The 23,444-nt window shown below is 44.0% G+C and overlaps 1 protein-coding gene across 7 annotated transcripts in view; it reads left to right on the forward strand.

The window, feature by feature from the left end:
• LOC122543325 (tensin-2-like) overlaps positions 1-23,444 on the forward strand; it is a 273,742-nt gene that overhangs the window by 218,619 nt on the left and 31,679 nt on the right. For 6 of the 7 annotated variants that reach the window (XM_043681852.2, XM_043681854.2, XM_043681855.2 and 3 more), the window contains 6 exons: positions 5,570-5,630; positions 6,270-6,345; positions 11,157-11,286; positions 13,584-13,649; positions 14,048-14,164; positions 20,902-22,503. In XM_043681852.2, the coding sequence (XP_043537787.2) occupies positions 5,570-5,630; positions 6,270-6,345; positions 11,157-11,286; positions 13,584-13,649; positions 14,048-14,164; positions 20,902-22,503 (2,052 nt within the window). The remainder of the gene's footprint in view (positions 1-5,569; positions 5,631-6,269; positions 6,346-11,156; positions 11,287-13,583; positions 13,650-14,047; positions 14,165-20,901; positions 22,504-23,444) is intronic. The other variant, XM_043681853.2, reaches the window with a different exon arrangement.

Consider the following 23,444-nt stretch of genomic DNA (forward strand, 5'->3'; position numbering starts at 1 on the left):
GTCCAGACTCAAACGCCCCCAGGGTCACCCAACCAAACCTCCAGGGCCAACAGGCTCCACCCCAGCTGTTTAACCAGGGACTACACTGAGACATATTGGGAAGAGAGAAAGAAGGAAACCTATTGATGGTACTTTGTGACACAGGTGACAATGCATGGTACATTATTTGTCATGTGTCTATAAAGAACCCTGGTTGGACCTTGTATCTGTTATTTTGACTTTCTATAATATTCTTGAATGTAACTGTGCCAGCATGATGCCTAACGCCATGCTCACACATGATGTACGATGAATTGATGTCTGTGTTGAGGCCCTGCTGCAACATGTGGAAGCAAGAGGAACCAGCAATTGCTGAGACAATTGCCCCTCATACTGTAATGTCCCTATTCTTTGCCTGGCCTCTGTGTCCAAAGGTGTTGGTGTGAATGAAGTGGTCAGTGATGTCTAAGGGTACCTGGCAAACAGGGAGCAATGCACTAGGATGGCCAAGAGATTGTGGACTTATAGGTCTGTGTGTCCTATGCTGTGTATAATTTTCTTAGCCTCTAAGGGGCCCTGACATTGGTAGGTACTGCAGTCCCCTCCCTCACAGGCCGAGTCACTTACCATGCCCACTTCGGGTGTGGTCCCATTGCACACTTTTGATTTCCAGCACAATGGAAGGCGCTAGTGAGTACACCTCTGCCAGTGGCTTCCAGCCTCCACATTTGTGTGTCTGTGAGGTCATCAACTTTCAAATCCCTTTCTTCATAGATTTTCCTGTGATCTCCCAAAGTCCCCACCCACTCTATCCACATGAGTCTTCGCCAGCTCACCTCTGCTAACTCCCTGCCCCCAAGCCCCCATAGCCAATGAGGTAATCGTGCCCCATGTGGTTCATACAATGTCCCGTCCCAAGGCGGATACTCATGACCCCCCACCTCAACTATATCATATTCCCACCCTTGCTAATACTGTTGTCCCTTTCACAATTGTCATTCTCCCTCACCCCCTCTCCTAAAACAAAATTCTGCAGCCCCAATCCCAAAGATTAGGTTCCCAAGTCTCAAGCCTGTAATAGCAATCGCCCTTTCCTCCCCCGACATCCCTTCCCTTGGTTTCTGTGGATCCATCCATCACACTGACCATGACCCACTGCCTTGATCAATCTGACCAGAGAGCCCCAGACAAAAAATGCCCAGTTCCCTGACTGGTGGCTTGAAATTCAGTCTGGCCTAACCCCCAGACTGGTTGCTATGGAGCCACACATTGAGACCCATTCCCCGCACTGCAGAAGCAGAGATTATCTGACCAGGAACACCTCAATCAGTTGCTTGACAAGTATCCATGGGCTGGTATTGGTGACTGTCTTTAATGTACTTTGCTCGACCTCCCTGACTGATGGGTGCCTCCATGGACTTCAGTGTCGACTATTGTCCTAAGACTTCAGATATGTTTGCTGCACATAGTGTGAGTTTGCCACATACGTTGCTGGCAAATGTGCAGGTGTGTGATCGATGCAACACACTGGTGTACACACCCCTTTGACTGAGGACTGCTGACAGCAAAGCAAGCTGCCTGGCTATGTGACTGTGCTAATTGGCAAGACATCGCCTGGATAATGCGAGCTTGCAGGTAGGCACCAAGCAAGCAAGCATTAAAAAAGAAACAAATGTGCAGCCATGAGATGCAACCTGTCCAGTCTGTGAGCGAAGTGCCTGTCCTTGTGTACAAAGTGTACTTGCCGTAGCCTTTCAATACTAGTTGCCAGTGCACCCTGCAATGTGGGCCCATGCTTCTTAAGCATCCTGCAAGCATATCAGTGAGGTGGCATGACAATCACAAAGGGTGGCAAATGTCAGATGCAATGTCTCTGGACAAGGGGTGCGCGTGGCTGGTGCCTATGGATCAAACCCTGAGATGCTATTTAATGCTGAGCAACATGAAGGCTCACAGCCAGCAATGAGCTGAAGCCATCAGGTACCCACTGTGACTTCCATATCAAGATTTCTTGACATCTAGCTTGTTTGGCAGATTTGGTAAGATACAGAAGCTCAATATTAATGAGGCGAATTGTGCCATTAACAAGGTGTTTAACAAACTACAAACTACCTTAATTAGCAACTCACTGCTGCCTAGCAAGAAACTAATCTCACCACTCATCAAAAGCATAAAAAATGCAGCAAGATGCTCCTGACATTGAGACAGGTCTCATTGGATGTCTTATCCAATTCTACCACTAATCTCGCCATATACCATGTTGCTCAGATGCCAATGAGGTTCCATCTGTAGTTGTCAGTTTCACTCATGAGAGATTTCTGTTCGACTCCATAAGGAAATCAAAGGATAGCCATCACCATGTAAACATAGCTAACCCACAAAGTCACTGTTGCTTCACGTTTTCCTCTCTCCTGAACTTCTAAAATTTCCTCTTAAAGGACTGAAATATACTCACAAATTGTAAAGCAACTTGCTGGGTTAGATGTAAGTAAAACTGAAAACAGGATTGTCAGTCATATGGCCTCAATAATGGGAATGCATGTGAACTATTGCACTGAGGAGCATCCTGCACTTACTCCTTTCAATCCTCATAGAGTCATTACAATAAAGCAGGAAGCCATTCGACCCATTTCTTCTAGGCCAACATTCCTTCTAAATCAAAGTTTCAAATGGTTCTTGTTTTGGCTTTGGACCTGTGCTAACATTTACTCCAGCAGTTATCACATCATTTGTTGGACTACAGGCAGACTTTGTGTGTTTAATGTTTCACTCACATTTTGCTCTTGATGCAGTTAACCTCTTAGTTACACAGCCCATGGGTAAAGTTCTCCCTGTCCAAAAACAACATACAATAAGGATTTTCCATTTTCCTAGATTCTGCCCTGAACAATTTTGTTCTAATTGTATTTATTCATATTTAATCTGCTTGTTTGCAAATTTCATCCCACGCCCCACCTCTTCACATTCTCTTCCATTAGCTGTCTGCTAAAGACACTGACTCCATTGGTTCCTCATACAATTGACTGATTGCCTATGTTAACTTTGCAATGAGTGTCAGTGTGCTTTTTGACCATCGTACAGGGTGAGTGAGGCTGACTTGTTAAGCCCAAACTTGTAGCATGTGGTTGGCTTGTCTCAAAGAAAGGGAAGTCTGGCTGATGTTCTTCTCTCTGAACTCCAGAAAGTTGCAAGAGCCCATACCGTCATCTCAGCCAACAACAACAACTTGCATTTATATAGCACCATTAATGTACCAAGGGTGCTTCGCAGGGACAATTATCAAACAGAACTTGGTCCTGAGCCAAGAAAGGAGACGTTAGGGACAGATGATCTAAAGCTTGATCAAACAGGCTATTTTAAGCAAGGTTTGAAAGGGGGATAGAAAAGTGAAAAGGTTTAGGGAAGAAAGTAATGTTCTCACCACACAGGTATCATGTAATAACCATCTCCAATAGATGAGAATCCTAACTTTCTCCTCTCAATGTTCAGTGATGTTGCCATTGCTGAATCTGCTACTGTCAACATCCTGCAGATTACCATTGAGCAGAAACTCAACTGGACTGTATTGTTGCTGCAAGAGTAGGTCAGAGGCTAGGAGTTCTGTGGTGAACAACTCACTTTCTGTCTCCTCAAAGTCTGTTCACCATCGACAAGGCAAAAGTCAGGAGTGTGAGGAATACTCCCCACTGCTCCAACAACACTCAAGAAACCTGACATCATCTAGGACAAAGTGGCGCACTTGATTGCCACCACTTTCACCACCTTAAACAGTCACTGCCACTACAAAAAGTAGCAGCATTGTCTACCATCTACAAGATGAAATTAAAAATCACATAACACCAGATTATAGTCCAACCGGTTTATTTGGACGTACTAGCTTTTGGAGCACTGCTCCTTCATCAGATGAAGGATCAGTGCTCTGAAATCTAGTGCTTCCAAATAAACCGGTTGGACTATAACCTGGTGTTGCATGATTTTTAATTTTGTCCACCCCAGTCCAACACTGGCACCTCCAAATCACATCTACAAGATGCAATGCAGCAACTCACCAACTTTCCTTTCACAGCATCTTCCAAATCTGTGACCTCCTCCATTTAAAGGTCAAGGACAGCAGATGGATAGGAATACCACCACCTGCAAGTTCTCCTCCAAGTTACTCACCATTCTGACTTGGAACTACATTACAATTCCTTCAGGGTCACTGAGGCAAAAATGCTGGAACTCTCTCCCTGATAACACTATGAAGTCAAGGGCTCCCTCTCTCACCTCACATCTGGAATTCAGCTCTTTTGTCTATGTTTGGACTAAGACTGTAATAAGGTCAGGATTTGAATGGCCCTGGTGGAACCCAAACTGAGCATCAGTGAGTAGGTTATTGCTAAGCATGTGTTTCTTGATAGCACTGTTGATAACAACTTCCATCACTTTACTGATGATTGAGAATAGACTGATGAAGTATTGGCCAAGTTGGATTTGTCCTGCTTTTGGTGTACAGCACATAATTGGCAGCTTGTCAAGCAGATGTCAATGTATTGAGGATGGAAGATGAGAGTTGAATAGTGTGGCACTGGAAAAACACAACTGGTCAAGCAGCATCCAAGGAGCAGGGGAGTCAATGTTTTGGGCATAAGCCCTTCATTAGGAATGAGGCCTCATTCCTAATGAAGGGCTTATGCCTGAAGTGTTGACTCTCCTGCTCCTCGGATGCTGCCTGACCAGCTGTGTTTTTCCAGCACCACACTCTTCGCTCTGATTTCCAGCATCTGCAGTCCTCACTTTCTCCGAATGGAATATGAGAGGTGATCCAGAGGTGCATGTTTAGAGGTACCAAAGGCATGGATAAGAGTTTCAACTGAGCTAGGGCTTTTTTTATCTAGAAAGGAGAAGACTGAGCAGTGACCTAACAGAGGCCTTTCAGATTGTGAAAGGGTTTAAAAGGGTGGACATAGAGAAGATGTTTCCAGCTTTGCATGAGACCAGACCAGGTCAATATCAATATTAAAATAGTCGCTAAATAAATCCAACAGGGGATTCAGGAGAAGCCTGTTTAGCCACAGAATGATGACTGTGTGGAACTCCTATAGGGAATGGTTGAGGTGAATAGCAAAGATGCATTTAAGGGGAAGCTTGGTAAACACATAAAGGAGAAATGAATTGAAGGATATGGTGATGAAGTGAGATGATGAGGCTTGTGTGGAGCACAGCACCAGCATAGTCTGGTTGAGCTGAATGGCCCACTTCTGTGTTGTTGATGTTTTCTGTGAAGAGGGAACCAATGGAGGAGCTTCCAGTGTTCCATATTAACTCTTAAGGTCAGCAATGGGTTTGTCTGAATTTTATCTTGAACAACATTTGTATAGTCACTCCTACCTGGGGAAGCATCCATTAATAACTCTGACAGCTGGCAACCCCAGGCTAATGTGTGTCAAGTCAGGGTGAGCAGAGTCCCTCATATCCTCTCCCTTGTGTTTTGTGCAGTAGCCTCTGGAATTACCCCAAATTCTTTCCTATCTGTTCTGCTTTTCTTTGAAGTCGAAATGTTGACTTTGTTTGACCACATGGAAATGAATGGATTTCTGCTTAATTACAGGATACCACCCATTTCTGAAGATTTATCAGTCTATGCAACTTGTCTACACATCAGGAATCTAGTAAGTGGCTTTTTGTTGTTTGTTTATTTGCTCTGCAGATAGGGAATGCCCAGAAATACGTTTCACTGAATAATGAGAAGACAATCCAGCAACCTCTTCTCAAAAAAAACACTTGCACAGGTGTTTTCCTTGGTCTGTATGTCAAATATATCTTAAATCTACCACAGCAGTCCCCATCATTCAGATTGTACACGACAGTGATTCCAGCAAGCTGCTTATAGGTCCGAGATGCTTATGATTTTTTATGATATAGAGATGCCGGTATTGGACTGGGGTGTACAAAGTTAAAAATCACACAATACCAGATTATAATCCAGCAGGTTTAACTGGAAGCACTAGTTTTCGGAGCGCTGCTTCTTCATCAGGTGGTTGTGGACACATCCACCTGATGAAGGAGTGGCGCTCCGAAAGCTAGTGCTTCCAGTTAAACCTGTTGGACTATAACCTGGTGTTGCGTGATTTTTAACTATGATTTTTTAAGTTGAAACACAAAGGATTTAATCAGTTTCATGACTTGCTTGGCACTCTGTCAGGCAACACTGGTGCCAAGATGCCCTATGTAAGTTTTCAGTCATGCACCCATGCATCTTTTGTATGAGCTTAACAACTCCTTGCTTCCTCATTCTCTCTGTTCTGCAGCAGTGTCCAAGGCCCTGGGTGTAAGAAGCTGTGCATCTCCATCGAGCCAGCCTTACTGCTGAAGGGAGACATAATGGTGAGTGCAGGATCAAGGACTGGTCGAAGAATGGTCAGTTGCGAGGGAGCAGTGTTAATCTGTAAACTGCTTTAATGTAGACCACATATGATGACACAACATTTAAAATGATGCTCTTAATGTTTATCATTGTTATATTGCCGCTTCTCATCAATGTTCTCGAGATTCTTTCAATCATTATAATACAAGACAGGTTTAATATATGCCAGGAACCACTGTGAAACATATCTGGAATGCATGATCAAGACTTTAGCCCGAGGTGAACTGCTAATTCAGCCTCAGGCCCCAGCTGCATCAAGCTGGCAAGCGATAGGCGCAAATGAGACTGGAGGAGTTGTGGTCAATAAGTAAGTACTGGCAGAAGAAAGGGGTGGTCTGCAATTGACGCAAAAAAAACTTACCTGGCTTTGTATCAGGCCCCTTTAAGCACTGCTTATTAGGCTACTATAATTAACAGTAATTAAGCTCAGTGAATTCATGGTTGCAATAGGCTACCTAAACCTTCAGCCTTGATTACTATTGTTTGCACTGTGTTGTTCCTTCTCCCACCCAAACTCGAATTTTTTTACCAAAAAGGAAGGCCATGTACACCAAGAGCAAGCTTCTCCCCCTGGAGTCCCACCCACATGTCACAGGGCTGATTGTCAATTTTAATTCCTCAAACCCACCTCCAAGTTTCTGGTCAAAGCATGGAAAGTCCACTTTGTTTTCTAAAGAGTTCCTGCAGTTTTTTTTTCCCCAGCAGAGCCTTGCCTAACAAAGTAGTTGTTTGCCAAGGCTGCGCAAACTCCTAGTCTACAGAGTGCTTTCCACCCCTCTCTTGCTGGGGGACAGAAAATAGTGTCAGACACCAGGCATACTCCAGTTCATTGACTTCTTCGAATGCACCAAATCAAGTTTTGTGACTTGAGCCAAAACCCTATCTACACACGGGGAGCAGTCCTTGACTATTCAGGTAGGTTAAAGGGAATGATTATTTCGGTTGCTGCTTAAAGGTTATGGGGATTTTTTTTAACAGTTGCATTCGCACTTGGTTCAATGCATTTGTTGGGTTTGCTAGACAGATTCTTTCTGTCGATGCCTGTGTTCTTTAACCTTCTCGCTGCTACTTAAATCTCCATTTCCAAAGTTGGAGAGGAGAATGGGTATTCTTTAAAGGAGCTGTGAATACACTGCACACTGGTACCCCAATGCTGGCATTTATTAACTGCTCCACATCTACCAGGCACATTGAAGGAGATCTGCTCTTCATTATCCCTGTTTCTTAACAAAATTTGTCATTGAGTTGTACTCCTTGGTTGAAGCCTGATTTAGGCACTGTATTGAGACAGGACACACTGTCGGAGGTGCTAAGAGAGCACAACACTGTTGGAGAATCAATTCAGAGACAGCACTTCTCTTGCAAATGAACGGTAGTGAGGGAGCACTGCACTGTTGGAAAAACAGAACTGAAAGATTACAACACTATCAGAGGAGCAGTACTGAGAGATTGCTGCACTGTTAGTGGATCAGTTGTGAGGCATTAACCGCTGTGTCAAAGGGTGAGTATTGAGGGAGCACTGCACAGTTGGAGGGGCAGCACTGAGGGAACGCTGTACTTGCAGAGGGGCAATACTGATGAGTGCCATTGAGTACTGAGATTCTGCTGCACTGTTTCAGTTGCCATCCTTCAGAACATGTCTGCCTTCTAAGGTGAATGTAAAAGATCCCACTATGCAATTCAAAGAAGAGCAAGGGAATTCTCTCTGGTCTTCAGACATTTAACCTTCAATCAACACCACTGAAATAGAGGATCAGGTTATTGTCACGTTGCTGTTTGGAGCTTGCTGTGGAGCTTGCAAACTGGCTGTCATGCTTCCTTCATTACAACAGTGACTACACTTCAAGGGGTACTACATTGGCTATAAAATGCTTCGGGATACCCTGGGGTGCAAGAGCATTGCAAGTCTGTTTTTCTAGTTGAATATAGAAACTATTATCACTGTTATCTAGGAAACAGTCATGATTCCTTCATTATGTGACATTCCCGATTGAAATTTCGGTAGAGGAAGCAACACGAGATAGGTGGACCTTAGGAGAACTGGGACACTTGGAAAAAATATAAGAACAGTTGAGATTATAGGACTTTTACTGGTCCTGTCCTACTTTACCTCCAAGATGGTACAATTGTTCCCAATTTACTTTTTATCATGTTTGATGGGCCACATGAGACCTCAGTGAAAATCTCAAGAGTGCTGTTATTTCACCTCCTGACTTGCAGATGAAAGGTACCCTGACAGACTGCACTGATTTGGGAGCAGTATTGACCTCCATGTCTCTGTTGTGCCATGGACCCACATTCTTCTGCTCAGTACAACTGTCCTGATGATAATGAGCTGCAGCGCTTAAAGGGTTGCTGCTGCACCATTGGATTTGATGCTTCCCAGCTGGGGGTTGAAGTTGTTCAAGTGTGTTTTTCACATGCCATTGGCCTACTCAAATGGATGAGGGCTTCCAGTGGCAGAGTTTGCCGAGGCCGGTCCATTAACTTACTGGTACAAGGTAAGAATCAGTGCAATCTTGATCTCCTGTTGTTCTCGTACAGTTAAAGCACGTGTAATCCATGCTACCACAAGTAAATGTTATCCCACCCAATTTGTCTGTTGAGGAACCTGTCCAAAAAAGTATTCCTTGACCTCGGATTATTAAGGAAATTACACTTTTGATAAAATACTTGGGCCAAGCTCAAGCTCAGACCAGAGCTGAAAATGTGTTGCTGGAAAAGCACAGCAGGTCAGGCAGCATCCAAGGAACAGGAGAATCGACGTTTCGGGCATGAGCCCTTCTCCTCAAGCTCAGACCACTCAAGATCAGCCATGATTGCACTGAATAGTGAAGCAAACTCATGGGCCATATCGACTGCCCAGCTCCTATCTCTTGTGTTCTTGTGAGGCTGCAAAGTTTCAAATTTGGTTTGCACCAGTTGAACTGATGAAACAAAGGGCAAACTCAAATTCTGTTTGATCTGATTCTCTTGCTGTTACACAGGTACCTTACTGCCTGTATTTATGGCCTTCAAACATCTCTAGACGGAAGACCCTCTGTAAATGCATACACTTTCTGAGGAACCCAACTCCTCCATCCTAACTTTGAAAAGGCAAGACTAGATTTTCCATGTGGGCAGGGGTTGGAAAAGAGGAGTTGGGGCTATTTCCAGACCTCAGCCCTCAGAGGATGGGGTGGAAAGGTTGTTCATTGGTACTTTTATGGGAGTGCTCAATGAATTGCCCTGGAGACCAAATAAGGACACTGGGTGGGATTGTGAAGCTGGAGAGGCCAATCAGAGGTCTTCTAGCTTGAGAGGAGCAGTGGAAGGTAAGTAAGGGAGAGGGTGTTTCCACATGGAGCTATCCCTTTCTCCTACATTTTAAAATCTTGAAATAAAAAATCCCTTCAGCAACCAGGCTACCACTATGGTGGGAGGAATGCCCCTCTACAAAGTGGCCTCTGGCTGCTCCAGCACCAGGCAGGCAAGGTAGGGCCTATAGGCCTGCCAGGAATGCTGGCGCCTAGTGGTGTGGGAAACCAGGGGCCAATGGGTAAATTCCAGCCAACTTTCTTTAATTGACCTTAATTAGGCCTTTAACAGCCTGAATTGGTTCCCTGCCCATGGGGGTTCGTAGCCCTTCCAGCCACAAACCCACCTCACAAAAATTGAAACTGACATGCTAGCATTTCCAGGCTCTGCCCCTCAGTTCCCATCCTCGCAGCAGCTGGACTGCAGTGGTTCAAGAAGACAGCTCACTTCTCAAGGGCAACTAGGGATGGGCAATTAATGCTGGTCCAGCCAGTGGTGCCCACATCCCACAAATGAATAAAAAGGAAGCTGGGGCTGAAGCATTCAACCCACAGTCTCCATTCACCAGGTAAAATGGAGCAATCATTGGTAAACCATAGATTTCCTTCTTGATCAGTGGACAGAAACAATACTAGTCTGTCAAGAATGATAGATGACTTGAGGAATGCAGAATGCTTGACACGTGGACAGTTTGATCTTCTCCTACATGTCAGTCTTGCACACTCAAATTTTCCACCAATTGACTGCACGTGGGCAGTCGATCTCGTGCAGTGAGGTCAGGATGTCAGAGAGAGAGGAATGAAAGGCTTTCTGGAATCCCTTTTGTACCACAGGAGAAGTCATAGCATCGTTCCAGCGCACGAGGAAGCCATTTGTCTACCAATTCTATGGCAACACCAGGCTGAATAACTCACATCTTTTATGGTCTGAGAAAGACATTTCTTTACCTTTCTTCCATATACTTCTGCTCTCATATCTGACACAGAATGTTTCAACTGAGGAATGCTCGAGAGAATTAGAGGCGTTTGCAGAAGAACTTGTATTCCTTTAACTCGTCGTGGCGAGTTTAGTGTGGCTTTACCCCGGCCATAGAATGGCAATGGGAGCATGGCGCAGTTAGAATCAGGACCCTCACCAGAAATCAGCGCATTGCAAGTCAGGTACGTTGACCTTTGTCCCCTTTCTCTCAACAACACTTCCATCAAACGAGTCTGGGGGGAGCAGCACTTCTGTAGTAGCGCTTCTGTAAAGTTTACCCTGCAATTTGTTGCAAGTCACCAACCACAGATGATCAAGTTGCATTCTCTCTGTGGTATTTAAATGCAGACCTCCGAGAGGTGAGCTCAGGTCCCTGAGATTCAGAGATCAGTGTCACATCATCAGGGATCCCCAGCCATATTTACAATTGTATCTATTGGTAATACCCAGTCAGTGGCTCAGTCTTAGACATGTTCTTCCATCTTTCCCTTTTCAGGTGAAATGTTACCATAAGCAATACAAAAACCCGGAGCGTGACGTTGTTTTCCGAGTACAGTTCCATACTTGTGCTATCCATGGCACCCAGCTCTGGTTTGGAAAGGATGAACTGGATGATGCTTACGGAGGTCAGTGGGATTTTTCAGGAACAGTAGTATCCCTAGTCTCGTGGAGCAAAACCTGAAATGCTCCATGATCAGCCCCATCGTTATGTTTAATGTCTCACAAACTAAGGATCAAATTGATCTTGAATCAAAAGGAAAGGTCTGCCCATTTTTAAGAACCCTTCCTCCTTTTATCTTACCTTATCTGGTAAGACATTCCCAGGGGGTTCCTCCCAGCATTTAATATGCTGGCCTGTTTGATTTTCTGGGGTTCAAATTGCAGAAAATAGTTTAGTTTAGCATTGTCAGATTCTGTCGCCAATGGCTGAAGGGCTCCACTGGAGAATTGCTGTGCCACAGATACTATCAGGGCTCTTCTCAGAAGTTTTAATCAACACATTTCTGTTCCAACAGGTGGCAGGGTGCATTTCCAAGAACAGCAAAGACAATTGATTCCCCCAGCATTCATTACCGTGTGTACAGAGTTCCTGGGGCCTAAAGACCTCTGGGAATCTCGTCCCAGTTGAGTGCTGCCAAGAGTTGCGTTCAGGCCTTGAAAGAGCAAGATTCTTGGAGTAGGCCCATTCACACAGGGGTGAGATGCAGGTGAACTGAGGCAGAGAATGGAATGGGATGGGGTTGAGAAAGAATCCAGGTAAAATGGCAGATTTCCACTCCCCAGTCCAGAGATTTGCCAATTAAGTTCCTACCGGAGCCCTGACGAGATTTTCAGGGGCACTTTTGCACTGAGGAAGTGCAAAGTCTCAGCCTGGATTAGATTGGTGGCAGACCATGGGGAATGAATGCGCACACATATTGCCTTGGTGCCATCATCTGGAATATCTGTTTGGCTGAGTGGTCGCAGTTTGTTGATCCAAACCCTCATTCCTGGACTTGACTACATGTCAGGTTGCCATCCTAACCCAGTTCACCTTCAATATTCAACCTAAAGCCAAATTTCCATCTGTCTTGTTGGCTGTACACTATTTGAAAAAGAGTTTTCCCTCAAACAGCGCTGCCAAAAATTCCTTTTAACTCACCTGTGTTTGAGAGACCTTGCTGCGCGCGCAATGGCTGCTGCTTTACCTGCATAGCAATGGACACTACTCTTCAAAGTAATTCATTGTGCATGAAGCGTTTTAGGACATTTCTAGAGAGAAGTTATTATGTGCTTTGGAATTGCAAGTGGTTGTTGAGAGTTTGCTGAGAGAATGCTCTATTGGTTAAGTGATTTTCCAAGGATGAGATATGAAAGCCAGATTTTGCCTGCCTGTTCTGTTTGGGGGAACTTTTAAGACCCCATTGCATTTAATTTAAGAAGAAAAAGGAATTCTCAAGGTGTCTTGGCCAATGGTTTTCCCTCATTCAACATCAAAAACATATTATTAACTGACCCATTGCTGTGGGCATCTTGCTGTGCGCAGAATGGCTGCTGCATTTGCCTATAAAGTAACTGCTCCTGCATTTCAAAGTGATCCATTGCATAGAAGCGCTAAAGGCTGTGAAATAGTGCATTATAATCCCAGGTTTAAAGTGGTGTTTTGCTCTGTGGCATCAATTGCAGTTGACCACAACAAGTCAGTTAGGATTAAGGCCGTTTCCACAAATTAGTGCTGTTAACACTTCAGCACAGTTGCTCAGGAAGGAAGTAGACTGAAACAGTGGAGCTTTCCCGTCTGGGCTGGAGTCACAGAAAGAAACCAGTTCTGTAAAACAAAACAGACATTTAATAAAAGCCAATGTATTTTCTATTCAACCTGTTCAAGAATGTTAGTACACACATCTGGAGCAAGTAGGACTTGAACCTAGGTCTCCTGCCTCAAACGTAGGGACATTACCACTGTACCACACAAATCTGATGAAAATAATTATATTCCATTCCTAGATACAAGATAGTTGCAGCACTTTAAATGACTGCAATCTTAGAATGGGGAGCACAAAGGGCTTTTAAATCCACAAAATGAAAGCTACATTCTGTGAAAATAAACCTTCCAATGATTAGAATATGTATATCACATATTCTTGCTCTGTTCATTGCCTGTCTCTCATTTGTCTCACCAAATGCCTTAAACTGTGTGTATACTTACCCATGTCAATGTAATGGAGCCCAGCAAAGTGTCTGTAGTCTACCTGAGCATAGAATACACAGACCACAGGGTTGAGGATTAGGTGAAAAGCATATTATATAACAAGAGGGAGCTGTTTGTCAAGTTTACTTCATGTTTAGTGAGAATGCTACTTCAGATCTTCAGTGACTCAATAACATGGTGATTGCACCAGAACTATCAGTGGTGGTGATGCTTTTTCTGCTCTCTTCTTAGACGACAGATTTCCACGAGACGCTGCAGTGGAGTTTCTTTTCTCTTCAGGTCCAGAAAAAACAAAAGGTAAGCAATTCATTACCACTGGACACTTGGAAACAAGATATCCTCTTGCATTTTGTATGGTATAATCTGCCTGCACTGCAAGCAGAACAAAACTTGTCACTGTACCTAAGTACATGTGACAATACTGAATCAATTCAAAGAGAGAATTGCTGGCAATCTGCAAAGCAAACAGAAATGTTGTGAAAGTGCAAATCTAAACCTTTCTTTTTTGCATGTGCTCCCTTTGTCAGAACTGAGTATAGATGCCATATTATAGCTGGATCTCTTCATTGAATCTCAGTTAATGGACAGATCTCTACTGGTCAGTCAATGTTATTGTGGGGGATAGATCTATCAGCTGGGAGACTTGACAAGAACATATTAATGGAATCCATCATACCTTCTCTCCCCATCTATAGATGGAGACCATTTGAAGAATGACTCTACTGTGACTGTAGATTACAACACATCTGATCCTACCGTCAGATGGGATTCTTACGAGAACTTCAACCTTCACCATGAGGATGGCTTGGAAGGTATCAGAATGAGATTCAGAGTTTGCTTGTTTGTTGCTGTCTTCCTGTTTTATTATCAAGTTCATCATTAAGCTTGATTCAACAGCAACAAAACTTGATATTTATAAAACACTTTTAACATAATGCAATGCCTCATTCACTGAAACATTATGAAACAGTGTACGACACTCAGCCACATGAAGTGGCAGAGGTTGTGGGTTGGGAAGGGTCTGTCGAAGGAGCTTTGGCAAGTTGCTGTAGTGCATCTCGTAGAAGGCACACACTGCTGCCACTATGCATCGTTGGTGGAGGGAGTGTGGCGATGGACGGAGTGGCAATCAAGTGGGCTGTTTTATCCTGGATGGTATCAGGCCTCTTGAGTGTCATTGGAGCTGCATTCATCCAGGCAAGTGGGGCGTATTTCTTTACACTCCTGACTTGTGCATTGTAGATGGCGGACAGGCTTGAGAGAGACGGGAGGTGAGTTACTTTCCACAGAATTTCTAGCGCCTGAAAGTGTTTATGTGGCTAGTCCAGTTGAGTTTCTGGTCAGTGGCAACCTCCAGAATCTTAATTAGCTAGTTTCTCTAATTAAGAGAATTGACACAATACAACAGGCACTTAGGGCGGCATAGTGGCTCAATGGTTAGCACTGCTGCCTCACAGCACCAGGGACTGGGTTTGATTTCAGCCTTGGATGACTGTCTGTGTGGAGTTTGCATGTTCTCCCCCATGTCTGCATGAGTTTCCCCCGGGCTCTCCAGTTTCCTCCCACAGTTTGTGGAACTCCATACTGAGTCAAGAAAGCTCTTGAATCCCCAGGTGAAAGATAAATTGTTCGGACAGGCGCTAATGAGACTCTTGTAGCGTACTGGTAGTTTTCTTTTTAATCCATTTACGGGATGTGGGTGTCGCTGGCTAGGCAGCATTTATTACTCGTCCCTAATTGCCCAGAGAACAGTTAAGATTCAACCACATTGCTGTAGGTCTGGAGTCACATGTAGGCTAGACCAGGTAAAGATGGCAGTTTCCTTCCCTAAAGGGCACTAGTGAGTCAGATAGATGTTTCTGACAATCAACAATGGATTCATGGTCAACCTCCCTGAACCAAGAAGTCCAGGTTCAAATCTTACCTGCTCCAGAAGTGTGTAATAAAATCTCTGAACAGGTTGATTGGAAAATATCTATAACAGGCATTTTTATGGCAGGTATAGGCATTCCACTGAGTTAACGTAACCCTGTAATTTGTTTCTTGCTGCTGTGAGAATACACGAAACAGCATGTGCAGAACCTTCCTGCAGTTGTGTGGCAATATGGCCGCACAGTTTAGAGGAAATATTGCTCAGGACCCATCAAAACAACCAAGCAGAATGAATAAAAACCTCATGGAATTCAAGACCCTGGTGACATCACAAACCTACAGGATCGTTTCAGTTGGTGCATCCTCCACATACCTCGGTTTTTATCAATGCCATCAAATAAAGAGATATACCGTGAGTGAATCCACTGTCTTCCACCGACTATTTGGACCAACGTTACCCTCTTCCTATGCCCCTTCACCACCCCACTCTCTGCTTCTACTGCTCCTGAACTTGCTTTGTGTCCTAATCTGATTGGCACAAGGTTAGAGGTGGGGAGGAAAAGAATTGCACAGAAACAAGTCGTGCCCCTGTAAAGAATGGTGTTGTTGCAATCGTCTAATCTTCCAAAACCCTGCAGTTCTGGGAGCAGCTGAGCTCAAACAGGCTGAATATATGGAAGTGTTTGAGAATTAGTTCATGTCACAGAGCCAAGGCACGTCTGTAAAGGTTGCTTCAGAGCCCAAACTGTGCAAGCAAATAGTTTTCATTCTAAGCTGCCAGCCTGTGAAAAGCCCTCAATCTTAGCTGTGAGGAGCTGGCGATATCACTGCAGACAAATTAAAAAGGCACTGTCATTGCACTGAATAATACAGGGAATGCTTTATAACAGTAGCATGTTTTGCCAAGGGTTAGTCAGTTGCAGATCAGACGAGTCCAAAGTTACAGCCTCCATTAAAACGAACAGAGTACTTCTAGGTTGGAAAGTTCTCCTTGTCGTCCCTGAACACCAACTTGTATTTCTGTACTGCCTTTATCATAATTAAACATTTTAAGATGCTTCACAGAAACATTATAAAACACAGTTTGACACCAAGCCACAGAGGAAATATTAAATCATATGACCAAAAGATTGATTAAAGAGGTAGGTTTTAAGAATAGAATCCCTACAGTGTGGAAACAGGCCCTTTGGCCCAACAAGTCCACACCAACCCTCTGAAGGGTCACCCAACCAGACTCATTCCCCTACCGTATTATTCTACATTTACCCCTGATGAATACAACTAACCTACACATCCTTGAACACAATGGGGAATTTAGCATGGCCAATTCACCTAACCTGCACATCTTTGGGCAGTGAGAGGAAACTGGAACAAACCCACACAGACACAGGGAGAATGTACAAATTCCACACGAGGCTGGAATTGAACCTGGGTTCCTGGTGCTGTGAGGCAGCAGTGCTAACCACTGAGCCACCATAACACCCCTAAGATTCTTTAAAGAAGAGAATGAGGTACAGAGGTGGAGAGGTGTAGGCAGAATGTTCCAGAGCTTAAAGTCCAGGCAGTTGATGGTGCAGCCACCAATGGTGGAGTGATTAAAATCAGGGTTGTTAAAGGAGTCAGAATTAGAGGAGCACAGCTATCTCACAAGGCTGTCAGGCTGGAGGAGATAGGGAGGGATTTGAAAGCAAGGGTGAGATTTTTAATATCAAAATGTTGCTTGACCAGTTACTATTGTAGGTCAACGAGCACACGGGGGTAGGGGAATGGGACTTGCTGTGTGTTAAAACATGGGCAGAGGAGCTTTGGATGACCTCAACATTATGGAGGATTGAATATGGGAGACCAGCCAGGAGCATGTTGGAAGTGTCAGCTCTGGAGGTAACAAAGGCATAGCTGAGTCATAAAGTCATAGAGATGTACAGCACAGAAACAGACCTTTCAGTCCAACTCGTCCATGCCAACCAGATATCCTAAATCAATCGAGTCCCATTTGCCAGCATTTGGCCCATATCTCTCTAAGTCCTTCCTATTCACAGATGCCTTTTAAATGCTGTAATTGTACCAGCCTCCACCACTTTCTCTGGCAGCTCATTCCATACACGCACCACCCTCTGTATGAAGACGTTTTCCCTTAGGTTCCTTTGAAATTTTTCCCCTCTCACCCTAAACCTATGCCCTCTAGTTCTGGATTCCCCCACCCCAGGGAGAAGACCTTGTCTATTTATCCTATCCATGCCCCTCATGATTTTATAAACCTCTATTAGGTCACCCCTCAGCCTCCGATGCTCTGGGAAAACAGCCCCAATCCAATTCAAGTCTCTCCCTGTAGCTCAAAATCCTCCAACCTTCGTAACATCATAGTAAATCTTTTCTGAACCCTTTCGAGTTTCACAACATCATTCCTCTAGGAGGGAGACCAGATTTGCACAGGATATTCCAAAAGTGTCCTGTACAGTCACAACATGACCTCCCAACTCTTATACTCAATGCTCTGTCCAATAAAGGAAAGCATACTAAATGCCTTCTTCACTATTCTATCCACCTGTGACTCCACTTTCAAGGAACTATGAACCTGCACTCCAAGGTATCTTTGTTCAGAAACACTCCCCAGGACCTTACCATTAAGTATACAAGTCCTGGACTGATTTGCCTTTCCAAAGTGAAACACCTCGCATTTATCTAAATTAAACTCCATCTGCCACTCCTCAGCCCATTGGCCCATCTGATCAAAACCTCATTGTACTCTGAGGTAACCTTCTTTGCTGTCCATTTCACCTCCAATTTTGGTGTCAATGGAAAAATGAAACAATTTTCTTGGTGTTAAAGGTGTAATCTTTATAAAGGCATATTTTGATATGGGCAGTAGGGCAGTATGTTGAACACAGAATCTGCCGTCTTGACAGCCCTGCATTTAATATCTTTACTGAAACATGTTTAGAATATTCATAATTGAAGAAGTAATGGTGTGGTGCTGTCACTGTTGACCATATTCCACACTCCACAAAGCTAGTTTTTTGAGTTTACTTGTGTGCTCTGGTTCATGTAATACAGCAACACAGGGAAAAGAGACAGATGCCCATAACTTGTCTGTTTGAAAGCAGTGGTAATGTTCAGTAGGGCTTTTTGTTTCGGCTCTAACTGGCCCAGTGCTCTTCCATTTTCTCTCTTGCTGACACTTGGTTCTCATAAGTCTCTGTGCCAATTGTTCTACACCAGTACTGGCACAAATAGGTTTCCCAATGCGAATTCTCCTGTCTGAGATGTGAGAAAGAACTAATGAAGGGATGCCTGCCAGTTCAGACTGCATTGTGTTCACCTGCCGGGATCATATACAGGCATATCCATACCAAGCTGAATACACTTCTGTTTCGAACCTACCAAGCTATCACCCGCCATATTTGAACCTCATGGTGGTTGATCAGACAATGGTTGTGAGGAGTTGTCTTCACAGTTTCTGGTCAGCTGTGCCATCTGCTGCTGTAGCTACCGTGCAGCACTGGGCTGGCACAGCCTGTGACTGTGGGAATCAGGCATGCTACAGTACCAACGTATGGGATGGTGCCATTAGGTGGCAGAGTGCTTTATCATCATTGCAGCCACCTCGTGCTGCATAACCTCCGTGTAGAGCTAAAGTGCTTGGCTGCTTTGTCCCTTATCTGCACATTCACACCATCAACAACTTGCCTTTATATAGCACCTTTAACTTAGTAAGGTGCATCGGAGGAATACCCTCGGACAATATTTGACAATGAGACACATATAGGGATGTCAGGACAGGTGACCAAGAGTTTGGTCAAAGATGTAGGCTTTAAAGAGTGTCTTAAAAGATGAAAGAGAGAAGGGAGAGATTTAGGAAAGGCACTCCAGAGTTTTTACCCAGGGCAGGTGAAGATATGGACTCCAAAGGTGGAATGATGGAAATCAGGGACATGCAAACCTGACCCTTCAGCTTGGGAATGGATTGACGTATCTTCCATGTTCTTCCAAGAGCTTTTCAGATTTCTTGTCAGCCAATTGTGATACTCTCCATCCCTTTAAATTTTACTCATCTGCGATTTTCTGTCTGCACGACTCTTTGTGCTTTCTACATTTTGTCTCGTGGACAGTTCTTTAAAGGAGGTTATTCCAAAGAATTGGCTGCTGTTTAACCACACCAGCCTTCTGGCTGAGGTTGGCATCAATTTACTTTGAACTATTTTGAGCTGTCACACCATACGGTGAAAACAAACCTGGCACTGCATTTCACATTGCTTTGAAGGAGTGTTCCATTACAATTCCCACAGATGACTTGTCATTGTCTAAAGATTGATTCGGTGGTTTAAAAGGCATCTTTCAGTTTACTGCAGAGAAGCTTGTGTTTTTTATCTGTGCTTGGCATGGCAAAAGATGTCAGCTTTGGAAAATGGAAGTGGTTCTATTTTAAGCACTGGGTGTCAGCTACTGCAGAGTGAAGGTCCCACTGTCCAATACTCAGAAGAACACACTCTACTGCCAGGATAGATTTTACCAGTACACAATCCAGCAACCTGAGAAAGCAAAGATTTGCATTCAGCTACAGTCCTTCCTGATGACTGGGCATTTCTACTTGGTTAACACTGATTTGAAACATACTCATAGAGTCGTACAGAATGGAAACAGATTCTTCAGTCCAAATAGTCCATGCCAACCATGTTCCCAAACGAAACTAGTCCTATTTGCCTGCATTTAGCCCTTATCCCTCCAAGCCTTCCAATTCATGCATTTAAAAACTTCCTCTGACAGTTCATTCCACACACTCTGTCAGTCAAACCATTGATTTAAAAACTACATATAACTACTTTGCTGTTCGCTATTTATCTGTACTGACGAGAACAGCAGCCTTAAGCGTAACATCCATGTAGTGAGCGTATACACATTGCAGCAGGGGTATGGTGACAAAATGGCCCCAGGATAGATACATTTGCTTTTCAACATGTTTGAGGAGTGTTCAGTCTGAACCAATGGACCAAAGTAGATTATTTTGCACGGCGACCAGACTTCTTCAAAGTGAGGTCCAAAGTTTTGGTTGCTTTATAAGACTGGAATCTGTGGAGAAAATTAAAGGAGCCTTTATTAAGCGCCTACGAGATGATGAAAAATTTAGGAGTTCAGCCTAGATTTAGTAACAAATGCCTGATGTGTTTTGACTACTTCCAATCATTAGGGTTTGGATTGGCATTTAATCTACTCTTTCCTGATTTATGCTAGAATACAATTTAATGGTAGTCCCATGCCTAAAGAGGAGAAAGATTTAAAAGACATGAGTGGCAGTTTTTTTACACAGATTGTGGATAGTGTGTGGAATAAACTTTCAGAGGGAGTGGTGGATGCAGGTACAGTTACAATGTTTAAAAAATATTTAGGTAAGTACATGAATAAGAAAAGTTTGGAGGGATATGGACCAAGTTCAGGCAGGTGGGACTAGTTTAGTTTAGGATTATGGTTGGCATGGACTGGTTGGATTGAAGAGTCTGTTTCCATGCTGTATGACCCTACTATTTTATATATAATGCATGTAAACATATAGTCTGTGACTATTATATATTACCAAATGTCATCTTAGTCCTGGATGTGTCGAATAGAAATGTGTATTTTATCGAAACATGCAACTTGTATGTAATGCTGCCACTTACTATAAACCTTTATATTTTGCAAGAAGTATTACACACACGAGGTCCACTAGATGGAAGTCTCTATGCCAAAGTGAAGAAAAGAAGTCCCAGCACTGGCACTGCCAATGGTAGCCCATTAAGTGTGGTGTCTGTTCATTGTGGGCACACCTTGTCTGTCAGCACGGACTCAGGTCACTCCACTGCTTCCATAAAGACAGAAGAGCAGAGTATCAGTACGAAGCCTGCACCATCACAAGTAGAGAAGGAGCAGTTGGATCAGCTTCTCAGCGGGTTTGGCGTGGCCGCAGTGAAGAACACGCACAATGTGACCGCACAGACTGGGTCATCCTTGCAGAACCGTGCCAATGGGCGACCTGTCGCCAATGACAGGGAGACGGACATCCTGGATGACGATGATGCCTGTGAGATGAATCGGTTTGCCACTTTACCAAGAAACATTCATAACACCAATCATCCTTATCCTTTCAAAGCCAACCAGCACTCGCCAGAGCGCAGAATACCTGGATATAGTCACAGTCCCGATGGGATTCGAAATGATATCTACTATAGGCCTGATCTAACACTGGACCGAAGACGGCCCATGTATGAAAGGAATGTGCTACAATTGAATGACGTGGGGCTAGAAGGCAGGTCACATGATTCTTATGACCATGTGAAAAACATAGATAGCATTCACCACCAGGCTTCAATGTTGGAAAGAATGAACTACCAAAGGCCATGCAATGAAGTACTTCAAGTTTACCCATCCATGTTCCATCAGTATCCTTGTTCAGAAAGATTGCATCAAGGACCTATCCACCGAGTAAGGCTTCGAGATGATACCCAGAGAGATCATGACCTGAAAACAAACAAGAACCGGCTGCTGGATTACCGTCAGGTGGAAGGTCTCCTTGACGGACAGCATGTCCAATTTCTTGAGCAAGATGCTTCTGAGATTATGTCTCATGGATGTGCTTGTCGGAACTGTTCCTTGAAGATGTCAGAAGAAGAGATCGAGAGATCGGCAGCAGCATTTAATACACTCAAGCTGGATCATGACTCCTTGTACCAGCACCCTTGTCCTCCGGACCCAGACATGTGGCAGCATGAGCATTTGAAGCCACATTTGGTAAACCACCCTATAAGAAATGGTCAGGCACCCCCACCAGTTCCTTTGCTGATGCCTGAGCATTCATACAGCCAGTACCCAAGAGGACATGGATATAGCCCATTCAGTTATAACCACATACATACCAATATGGCAATTCCAGCACCAATGGCACACACTTATCCCTCACAGATTCCAGCCTCTTCACGTGGACAGCTTCAGAGAGGCATGGAAGGATCTCCTGAATCATGTACACATTTCTTAAGGTATCCGGAATTGAAGTACAGCCCAGATTTTCAACAACACTCACACTGTGGGTGTCCATATGACCATTATCAAGAGCAACACTGTGCCAGTAGGAACTATGAGGGCTTCCCAGGTAGTCCACTCATGTCGTCTTCAGTGCTGGGGCCTCCTGCTCAAAGTGGTTCCACATTGCCAGTGACTCCTAGTTTAATTCCACTTTCATTGGGAAAGCCAAGAACAGCAAACGGAGATCACCAAAGTGGAGAAGCCACTGTTCCACACCAGTCCTCTGGTAAGTGATGACAGAGGTAACTCACATTTCTTTTCCCTTGTTTAAATTAATTGTAAATAAGGTCATAAGACAGAGGAACAGAAGTAGGCCATTTTGCCCATCTGCTCTGTCATTTGGTGAGATCATGGCTGATCTGATAATCCTCAACTCCACTTTCTTGCCTTTTCCCTATAAACCTTTATTCCCTTACTGATTAAAAATCTGACTATCACAACCTTGAACATACTTAACAACACGACGTCGACAGCCCTGTGCAGTAAAGAATTCCACAGATTCCCTACCCTCTGAGAGAAGAAATGCCTCCTCATCTCTGCCTTAAATGTGCAGCCCTTTAATCTGAGATCATGTCATCTGATCCCAGATTCACCCACAAGGGGAAACGGCCTTTCCACATCTACCCTGTAAAGCCCTAAGAATCTCATATGTTTCAATAAGGTTGCCCCTCATTCTTGTAAATTCCAATGAGCACAGACCCAAACTATGCAACCAAAATTCTAAATTCATCGAATCCCTACAGTGTGGAAACAGGCTATTCGGCCCAACAAGTCGACACCAACCTTCCGAAGACTAAGCCACCCAGATCCATATCTTTACCCAATTGCTCTACATTTACCCCTGACTTATGCACCTAACCTGAACACTATGGGCAATTTAGCATAGCCAATTAACCTAACCTGCACATCTCCTCATAAGCCACCCTCTACACCTGGTATCAGTTGAGTGAACCTTCTTTGCACTGCCTCCCAAAGGCTTCTTGAGGATCTCAAGCTGACAAATTAGATTCTGAAGTGACTGGAAATTCCTCACATCTGATATCCTAGAAGATTAAATGTAATCAGTGCAATATACTGGGTTGACTGTGAGGACAGTGTCGAACTTGTGCCTGATGCATGGGGTGAAAACTGAGGGTTGCAAAATATGACCCAGCAAAATAAAATAAA

Source organism: Chiloscyllium plagiosum, unplaced genomic scaffold (assembly GCF_037043375.1).
Source record: "Chiloscyllium plagiosum isolate Xiang-an unplaced genomic scaffold, Cpla_swu_hap1 HiC_scaffold_53X, whole genome shotgun sequence".
Lineage (NCBI taxonomy): Eukaryota > Metazoa > Chordata > Chondrichthyes > Orectolobiformes > Hemiscylliidae > Chiloscyllium > Chiloscyllium plagiosum.